The 9,390-nt window shown below is 46.0% G+C and overlaps 1 protein-coding gene across 1 annotated transcript; it reads left to right on the top strand.

Annotated features, from left to right (window-relative positions):
• Positions 1 to 4,603: 4,603 nt before the first annotated feature.
• Positions 4,604 to 9,122, top strand: LOC129209107 (pancreatic alpha-amylase). Its single transcript, XM_054832951.1, has 10 exons — positions 4,604 to 4,835; positions 5,439 to 5,585; positions 5,792 to 5,989; positions 6,731 to 6,961; positions 7,358 to 7,491; positions 7,579 to 7,701; positions 7,822 to 7,921; positions 8,134 to 8,255; positions 8,366 to 8,491; positions 8,809 to 9,122. The coding sequence occupies exons 1-10, from the start codon at positions 4,668 to 4,670 to the stop codon at positions 8,996 to 8,998; spliced, it is 1,539 nt and encodes a 512-aa protein (XP_054688926.1). The 5' UTR covers positions 4,604 to 4,667; the 3' UTR covers positions 8,999 to 9,122.
• Positions 9,123 to 9,390: the final 268 nt, after the last annotated feature.

The following is a 9,390-nucleotide window of genomic DNA, read 5'->3' as shown; positions in this document are numbered from 1 at the left end:
GAGTAATGCTTTTTGCCTTAATGAATCGGACTGTAATTTTATCGCGTCATTATTAGCGGCAGTGCAGTTGCGGGTTTTAAGGCAACGCAGCACTCCGTTTCCCAGGTCACAGAAGCATGGGAGAAAATAAAATACATCCCCCCCCCCCCACCCCCCCCCACCCCCCCCCCAAGCCAACACCTGGGTAAGCTTAAATGTGGTATTTCCAAGGCCGATACGCAGCCACGCATCTGTATCCCAGAGCAACCACGTTGTGGGCAGTCGGCTATGAGCGGTGCCTACGCACACAGACGGTTTATCCGATTCTTGCGACAAGCCAAACCTGGGGTCTGGGTCAGCAGAGGAAGCTGGGCCGTGCAATCAATTAGTCCAGCCTATGACATCAGTCAAGCCAGCGGGTTGCCTGGCTGACAGTCAGTCAGCTTGTGCCTGTACACATCAACACCACAGATCTTCCACCGTTAGCTCCAGCGGCTTGCTGCAAACGAACATTTGCTGGGGCTGTTCCAAAGGTGTCTGAGAAGCGTGCTGTATATCCCAGCATCGTTTAGACCTCGTGACAGTGGCTGAAGCACAGCATATGCTTGTCTCTGAGGTGCATTAGTCATCTCCGAGAACTACGCAGGCAGAGCACAGGCTTGGCGGCTTTCCCAATTTCCGTGTCAGCCGTGAGAAAATGCCAAGGTAAATGCGAGAGCGCAGCCCGTGCTTTAAGTCAGAATTGGCCAAAAGTACTCCTTGTGACCCAGTCTGCAGGGGCAAATGGAAGAGCAGTGCTGTGATTTATGATTTTTCAGGTCAAGGTGCGCTGCTAAGGGCCTCTTCCCTTTTGTGGTGGGAGAGCAAGTGCAGGGTGATGGGGGCAGATATTGGCTCTCAATGTGCCCAGGGGCTCGGAGTGCCTGGCGAGGCAGTCATGGTGTGGGAGGAAGGGGCCAGGCAGTGTCTCTGGCCCTGAGGCTGCACCCACCGCCTGTCTCCCTTGCTCACTGTGGCCAGCACCACCTTGCTGAGGGCAGGGGCCCTGCTGGCAAAATGCAGCCCCTGGGCCTGCTCACTGGAGCAGCGTCAAAGATTGGGAGACCCATGTGGCAGGACGTTACTAGCCATTGCAAACCTGTTGTTTGCCACCAGGGTCAGGTCAGGGAGCCCTCGTGCCCCTTTGAAACAGACTGGCTTCGCCTTTTGTATCACTCTTGTTTGTGCAGACTGGGGTAGCAAAAGGATGGGTTCACATCCATCTTGTGCTAGAACATCCCTGAAGTCAATCTTCAGGAAAGCTGCTTTAAAAGCATGACATCTCACGTAGCGCGCGGTAGTGGCAGTATCCTGGCAGCTGAAAATTTATAATCAAGACAATGAATACATCTCTGCTGTGGAAACTGGCACGATTTTTTTTAGTTCCTACATCTCAACTTTGTAACGTTACGATACTCACCTGTCTGGTGAGCAGCAATAAATGTAGACACGTTCTTTGGGGTTTTTTTTTTAGAAGATGTTAATTCAAGTCTAATATCTCTAAGTGAGCATCTTTAAGACTGTCATCTCCCTTAGTCTTTTATGTTGTTTTTAATAACCTGTCTGGGAATGATCGAATGCCGCGTTTAATACACAGGCATGCTTAAATGCCTTTTCATACCCTTCAAGCCATTGTTATGACAGAGCACAACAATATTGATTACTCATTTGATCAAGCTAAATAGCAGTGAGGTTGATGATTGCATTTAGATTGCGCTGTGTCAGAGTCCAACACTCCGAACAGCTGCTTCTAGGTATTCCACGTTTGGAGAGTGTAATGTTTAGTATCAAATTTACTTATTTGAAGATAACTGATGCTAGATACTTTTTCTGACTTAGCAGAGTGATACAAAATATACCGAACTCACAATACAACCATAATTTACACCTAGCACAATCTAACAATTGCAATAGACAGTTCAATCACAACATCGACATGATCTCCATTACTAGTGTCTATAATGCACTCACCATCAGGATGCTGGGCGTCCCCAGTCACCGGAAAGGAATATGTGGGCTGAAACCAGCTGAAGCCCATTACTGTCTTTGAAAAATCTTTTGCTAGTTGTTTAGGTTTCTTCTGATCTCTGGTGCGCTGAACCACGTGGACACGCTTCCCCACGCCGGTCTGGCTAAACCAGGGAGACGGTCACACTCTTTTAGTTAACTCAGGGAGAAACAGTTACGCTACTGGCTGATGCACTCAACTGACATACCTGTTTATCTAAAACAAAGGCCACCCTCCCAGCCCTCTTTGTGTGAGCCTTCTGTGCAACACCTGTGGACAGTCACGGGCTGCATTAGTCCCTGAGCTTCATGGGCAAGTCACCCTTGCCAGTGTCCTCTGAGCCTTCTTCCTTTGGAGGGGTTTACTGGCCAGTCATGTGCTGCTAGGTCTTGTGTATGCGTTGACGCTGCAGCAGTGTATGGGGAATACGCTGCCGTTGCAGCACGGTGTCCATTGTCTATTCGATTGACAGAGCTGTGCTCCAACCACACGGACATATAAAAGCAAGCCTGCTTTTTTTTTTTTTTTTTTTTAGGTTTGCAGTATAAAAGCTTGCAAATAAAAGGGTCTCGTTTCACCGTCTTCTAGCCTTTGCATCCTTCAATTCCTCACAACCAGGTTTCCAATGATACTGGAGGATCAAATGGATTAAAACATGGGACTTCAAAACAAAGCCAAACCCCTCCAATGTCTCGTCCGCCCAAAGCTTCAAGTCCCCTAACAGTCCCCTGAAAATCAGAGCCAATTTGGTAGGCACCTGACATTGTTGCCATACCGAGAGAGATGCGATGTTTGAAATGGCTCGGTAAAACATTTCTACTTGGGGTTATACTTCAGAAAGGCTCATAAATTGTCAATGCTGGACGGCCACCTTCTCTCCTGCCCTCATGCCTTTCCTCAGCATGCTAAAACACTGCAGCCTGTTCAGCTCGAGCTGCCGAATAGCCTGTGACGTGAGGGCTCCCAGTCCCCTTGCCGGTGGGTTGGCCAGCCATTGCATCAGGCCATCAAGGATGGGGCCTTACTCGCCTTGGCTGACAGCAGTGTATTTCAGTAGAAAAACGCATGTCATTGGAAACCGGATGTTCTGCAGTGACACGCTATCGCATCGACGGAACCCCACAGGGAATGGTGCTGTGACAAGGAACCTCAGGCACCTGTAGTTGCTCTTGGTGATACTGAGGAATGGGGGTGTGTCTGTTCTCACTGAATTGGTAATCACAAGGTGCAATCATCTCACTGGCTCCTATACTGCTAGGGAATAGGCAAGGTCATTCGCAGTCATTTACTATTTCATTGTTGTAGTGGAAAAAGAGACCTTTGATAAGGTATGTGATATGAAAATGAACAGGTGGGCAAATGAGACTTGCTTCTGCGTTTCGTCCTTGAAGACAAATTCTGGGAAAGAGAAGGATGCATGTGACATATTCAATGGTATGGCTAGTTTCGGAAAGAACCTACTAGCGGCATTTCAGGTACAAAGTGCGCTGAAGTTTCTTTTCTCTTGGAGCAGATGTGCCATTTTGTGGACTTTTTGTTTTTCTCATAGATATTCATCAAATGTCAGGGATTTTCTGGTCTTCGTATTCTCTCAGAGTGTTGTTTCATCATTAGCATGACAAGCTTATTCATGGAGTGCTGTTGCTGAGACCTTGATCTTGTAAGTCAGTTCCAAACGAAGACCTGAAACCATGTCATGAGCAAAAGTCAGGTTTTTGGGGTGGGTTTTTTTGTTTGTTTGGTTGGTTTTTTTTTTTTGAAGGAGGAGGAAATTGTAGGAAAAGCCAGAAGGGACTTGAGCAACAGCTCTGGCTTTCAAGTTCGGTTTTGTGTCAGGCAGCTAAAACTCATCTGCATTATCACTTTACATCTGATTTTGGGTTTCCTTCCTTGACTCAGATGAATCATTGGTCATTTAAAGTGAGAATAAAATTTATGCAGAGTCTTTGTTGGCGAGGAAAACACTTGCAGCTCTGATCACTTTCAATCAGGTTGAGCGACAGTTGCTCCGCATGACCGTGTGAAGAAAACCAGTAACAGTTCCTAGCAGGGACTGGGCAATGACGCTAGAAGAACTTCAGGCATCACAAGGGTTCGGTTTCTAGTTACCAGTGTAATTCATCAGGGGAAGACCCACGACGTGTTGTGTGATCTGTTATTGACTGCAAGAGGCTGATCAGGCATCCTGGCTTGAGCTCTCGCTAACTCTGAGATGCCTCTGAATGCTGGCAAACTCATTCGTTCTTCTAGAGCTGTTAGATTTCCAGTTGTCTTTGAATCACCCCCCTTTCCTTTTACCTTCCAGAGCCTATGCGTTATGTTTTGGAGTACTTTTCACAAAGTATCTTTGTTTACAAGATTGGAAGTAGTACAATTCTGAATCTGGTTGCACTGCTCACATAGTGCTTGGTTTATGATAACAGCTAATCATTGTGAAAAGGTATTTTATCTTCAGCTGTTGGGAAATCCAGGAAAAAAAAAAAAAACAAACCAAACCAGAAGAATGATAGCAAGCTAGCTAGCCAAATAATAACTGATAGCATTGATCTATGTGAATTGCGACAGCTGCAATGGGAACTTTGTCATCTTGCGGGAGTATAAATTGCCAGGGGAGAGACCGCAGCCTTTTACCGAAGGCATCATGCAAGTCCTTCTCCTACTCGCAGCTGTAGGGTTTTGCTGGGGGCAATACAACCCCAATACTCAGGCTGGGAGGACGTCTATTGTACATCTCTTTGAATGGCGCTGGGCCGATATTGCTCTTGAGTGCGAACGCTATTTAGCTCCTAATGGATTTGGAGGAGTTCAGGTAAGTTGTTTCCTCTGAGTAGGTAAAAAAATGACATTGTAGCATTTCATTAATAAATCAAAATGCCTGAATCGGAGACAGACGGCTCTCAGTACCTTTGGAGCTGGAAAGCGGCGCATGGAAGTGGTAGCTGCTGTTAGATGCAACCCTAGAGCCTTTCAGGGACAATGGATGATACTGTATCTCTAGCAGATCAGTTACAAAGGGGCACGCTTTCCTCTGCAACGCTTCCTCTGCAAAGCTAAATTTTCCTCTTTACCTTGTTCTGAGAGAAGTGCATAAGCATCGAGTTTTGGCTTTCCTAAAGATGTCACTGTTCCAGGTAAAAGCGATTCCTGTGGCTTCAGCCCTCCCATGCACGTGTCCTTGAAAGCAGGCCCGTGCTGGACCTGGGCAGCCCACAGGAACAAAAAAAGCCCACTTCTTTCTTGCCAGTCCACAAGACGGACACCTCACAGACCTGAGCTTATGCTGTGGGAGAGAAAGACTGGGTTGGGTGCTAGCCTGCCTCTGAGGGCAGAGGTGCTGAGTGCAGATTTTGCCCTTAAAATGTTGACATAAAACCAACTGATTTCTTATCAAAGTACATCATTTCATCTGCAGGTTTCGCCTCCAAATGAAAATATTGTCATTACTAACCCGAACAGACCCTGGTGGGAAAGATACCAGCCCATCAGTTACAAGCTCTGCACTCGATCAGGAAACGAAAATGAATTCAGAGACATGGTGACCAGATGCAACAACGTAGGAGTAAGTGCCTTGAAAATCTGGATCTGCTACGGCAAGGAGTGCTGCATCACCTGAGGGAAGTTACTGCTGCGGTCCTCAAAGGAGGCATAAACTGAGAATAAACTGAAGGGGGAAAAAAGATCTCATTAATAGTGATGTGGTAAAGCTCTGGCTATTACTTCACCATCATTATGAAACACGCTGAAATGCCCTTTTTGCTTTTCCAGGTTCGTATTTATGTGGATGCTGTTGTCAACCACATGTGTGGGGCTGCGGGTGGCTCAGGCACGCATTCTACCTGTGGAAGCTATTTTAATGCTGGGAGTGAAGATTTTCCAGCTGTGCCATACTCTGGCTGGGATTTCAATGATGGGAAATGTCACAGTGGAAATGGAGAAATTCAAAATTATGGTGATATGTATCAGGTAACAGTCTCTGGAAAAAGTTGGAAATCTTTTTCCTGTTTTTGTTTTTCTTTTTTTTTTTTTTTTTAACCTGTTGTGTAAAGATTACAGTAAGGACAAAGGAAGTAGTTTCTCACAAAACCTGTGTTCAGTCACCTAACAAGTGCATGAAGTAGCGAACATAGGTACAGGAAAGGTATGCGTGGTGCAAAATATTCTATGCACTGAGAAATCAAGAACCGTCCCCACATGTTTCCCGTGGGCATGTGCAGAAGTTTGCTCCTGAACTGAGCTCAGTGTACGCAGCTCAGTGTACTGAGCTCCTTCTCACAGCTTGTAAACCCAGCCGATCATGATAAGGAGCCCCCTTGGAAAATTGACAGCAGTGCAAGGTGGTACCCTGGCTGAGCAACTTCCTCTTTTTTGTAGACGGAATGTGTGGCAGTTCTTTCTCAAGGATACTGCTCTTCCTTTGGCCATTTTGTAACAATACACCACGCAGTTTCTCATCCTCAATTCTGATGCCATCTGCACAGGAGGTGATATCCTTCACCAACTGTCCTAACGTCATTATTGAGCTGTATAGTAAATTTACCTAGGTCTTGGTGCAGACCTTGGCATAATAATTCTCTTCTATGCAAATTAGCTATCCAACCAGAATTGATTTTATGGCTCGAAACACGCAAACAGTTCATTGAAAGCTTTTACAAGATGACAGAGTGGCACCTCAAAACTTTCTCTTTTTTCTTCCCCATTACACAGGTCCGGGATTGTCGCTTGAGTGGCCTTCTTGATCTGGCCCTGGAGAAGGACTATGTACGCTCAAAAGTTGCAGAGTACATGAACTATCTCATTGATATTGGCGTAGCAGGCTTCCGAATTGATGCTGCCAAGCATATGTGGCCTGAGGACATAAAAGCGTTTCTGGACAAGCTGAAAGATCTAAATACTAACTGGTTTTCTGCAGGAACAAGACCTTTCATTTACCAGGAGGTAATCCGCGTGTTTTTTCCTTTATGGTTGTCCTTGGTATCTCTTTTACCTTCCTCCTTCAGAGGAATGGCAGTAGTACGTCTTCATCCAACTTTAACCCGGAAAGAGCTAGCCATTTCTTTGGAGCAGCCCTGCAAGTATAAGTAGTTTTGCTTTTTAAAAATGCCTCCACAACAGATTTTCATTCGACTTTACATTTTCCTTCTTCAATCGTGTTTTTACATGTGTTCATCTCGTATTATACCGACTTTGGATTGATCTGCACAGCAGAAATAAACATACTTCAATATTTTTTCTCTCAATATATAAAGCAAGAACTAGTGTTGATGAACGCATACGGTATTTCTGGTCGCTGTGAGACGAGAACAGATGCACAGTTTCTCCTTTGTGTACCAGGTAATTGACTTGGGCGGAGAGCCGATCAAAGGCAGTGACTACTTTGGAAACGGCCGAGTGACAGAATTCAAATACGGTGCAAAACTGGGGACGGTGATCCGCAGGTGGAATGGAGAAAAGATGGCCTACTTAAAGTAAGGATGAAGGTGCTGTGACTTCTCTGGGGTACGCTGGATACACCAGTTGACAGGGTGGCTTCAAGTCTTTGTGTTTTCGGCTAGGAACTGGGGAGAAGGCTGGGGCTTTGTGCCTTCCGACAGAGCCCTGGTTTTTGTGGATAATCACGACAACCAGCGGGGCCATGGGGCCGGTGGAGCTTCCATTCTAACCTTCTGGGACGCCAGGTAAGGGATCGCCCTTGCCTGGGCCATGCTTCGTCCTTTTGCGTGCTTGTCTATCTGTTCTTTGGCACGGTTTCTCTTTCCGCGTCTCATTACTTTTTTTGTTTTGTGTCTAACAAACAGGCTTTATAAAATGGCAGTTGGTTTCATGCTTGCTCATCCGTACGGGTTCACGCGTGTGATGTCAAGTTTTCGCTGGGCAAGATCTTTTGTAGATGGGAAGGTAAGCTTGTAATGCTGAAGATATATTTGTGGTGAATAAGGATGAGAAGAGAGCCGGAGCAGCAGTCCAGAGCACTGAAATTTGTTAAAGTGATTTCTCTGCCCCATGTTGGATCTCGCAGGTGGAAATCTGATGCTCCATCTGGCTTTCCTCTACAGGCAGGCTCTCTGTATTTTCCATAAGAAGTATTATAGGTCACTTTTTACTAACAGGACGTCAATGACTGGATTGGACCACCAAGCAACTCAGATGGATCAACAAAGCCTGTTACAATCAATGCAGACACTACCTGTGGCAACGACTGGGTCTGTGAACATCGCTGGCGTCAAATAAAGTAGGACACTGTGTAGGAAAAAATAAGTAAAAGCAGTTGCTTTTGCTTCATGTTCCTCGTGGCTTTAGGGCCCTGGCAGCCACAGTGACAGCCATTCCTTGTATTTTCAGGAACATGGTTATCTTCCGTAATGTGGTGGACGGTGAGCCTTTCTCCAACTGGTGGGACAACGGCAACAATCAAGTAGCTTTTGGCCGTGGTAATAAAGGCTTCATCGTTTTCAATAATGATGACTGGTAAGTCAGTGGGAGAGACTGGGTCCCCAGGGAGAAACATAGCATCCCTCATCAGCAGTACTGAAGGGAAGGGGAACGTCCTCTTCTCCTGATCAGAGCGATCCCTACACCCCGAGCTAGAATCATTCAATTGCATGCCAGGTCCAGTGAGGCCAAAACAGGAGCATAGAGAGTGAAGCAGGGATAGCATCAGAAAGCTCACACTGTACATTGCCCTTCAAAGTAAGGCAGTAGCGTCAGGTTCACAATCCTATACCCAGTTTGAAATATCTGTTTTGGAAACAATGAATAAATAGCATTCACTTATTTTCACATAGGTATATGAACACCGATTTGCAAACTGGACTGCCTGCTGGTACCTACTGTGATGTTATTTCTGGACAAAAGGAGGGCAACCAATGTACTGGAATACAGGTGTATGTTTCTGGAGATGGAATGGCTAATTTCCAGATTAGTAACAGTGCTGAAGATCCATTCATTGCAATTCATGTTAATGCCAAGCTGTAACTCAGGAGAAATGTCCTTCTCCGTTTGGTCTGTGCATTTACTGTTTCCCCGTATGCAATTCCTTGGTATTTGAGGATGAGTGATTCTCTGTATCTAACGAATAATAAATGGCAATCAAATTGAAGAGTAATGCTTTTTGCCTTAATGAATCGGACTGTAATTTTATCGCGTCATTATTAGCGGCAGTGCAGTTGCGGGTTTTAAGGCAACGCAGCACTCCGTTTCCCAGGTCACAGAAGCATGGGAGAAAATAAAATACACCCCCCCCCCCCACCCCCCCCCACCCCCCCCCAAGCCAACACCTGGGTAAGCTTAAATGTGGTATTTCCAAGGCCGATACGCAGCCACGCATCTGTATCCCAGAGCAACCACGTTGTGGGCAGTCGGCTATG

This window comes from Grus americana, chromosome 8, assembly GCF_028858705.1.
Source record: "Grus americana isolate bGruAme1 chromosome 8, bGruAme1.mat, whole genome shotgun sequence".
NCBI lineage: Eukaryota > Metazoa > Chordata > Aves > Gruiformes > Gruidae > Grus > Grus americana.
The sequence above is the reverse complement of the archived record's forward strand: the minus strand, read 5'-3'. Positions and strand labels throughout refer to the sequence as shown.

What these genes read in the sequence shown, in the direction of transcription:
- LOC129209107 (XM_054832951.1), top strand. Translation starts at nt 4,668, where the DNA reads ATGCAAGTCCTTCTCCTACTCGCAGCTGTAGGGTTTTGCTGGGGGCAA. An exon ending in CCAGATGCAACAACGTAGGA is followed by an intron (nt 5,586 to 5,791) that starts GTAAGTGCCTTG and finishes TTGCTTTTCCAG; the next exon opens with GTTCGTATTTATGTGGATGC. An exon ending in CTAACCTTCTGGGACGCCAG is followed by an intron (nt 7,702 to 7,821) that starts GTAAGGGATCGC and finishes TCTAACAAACAG; the next exon opens with GCTTTATAAAATGGCAGTTG.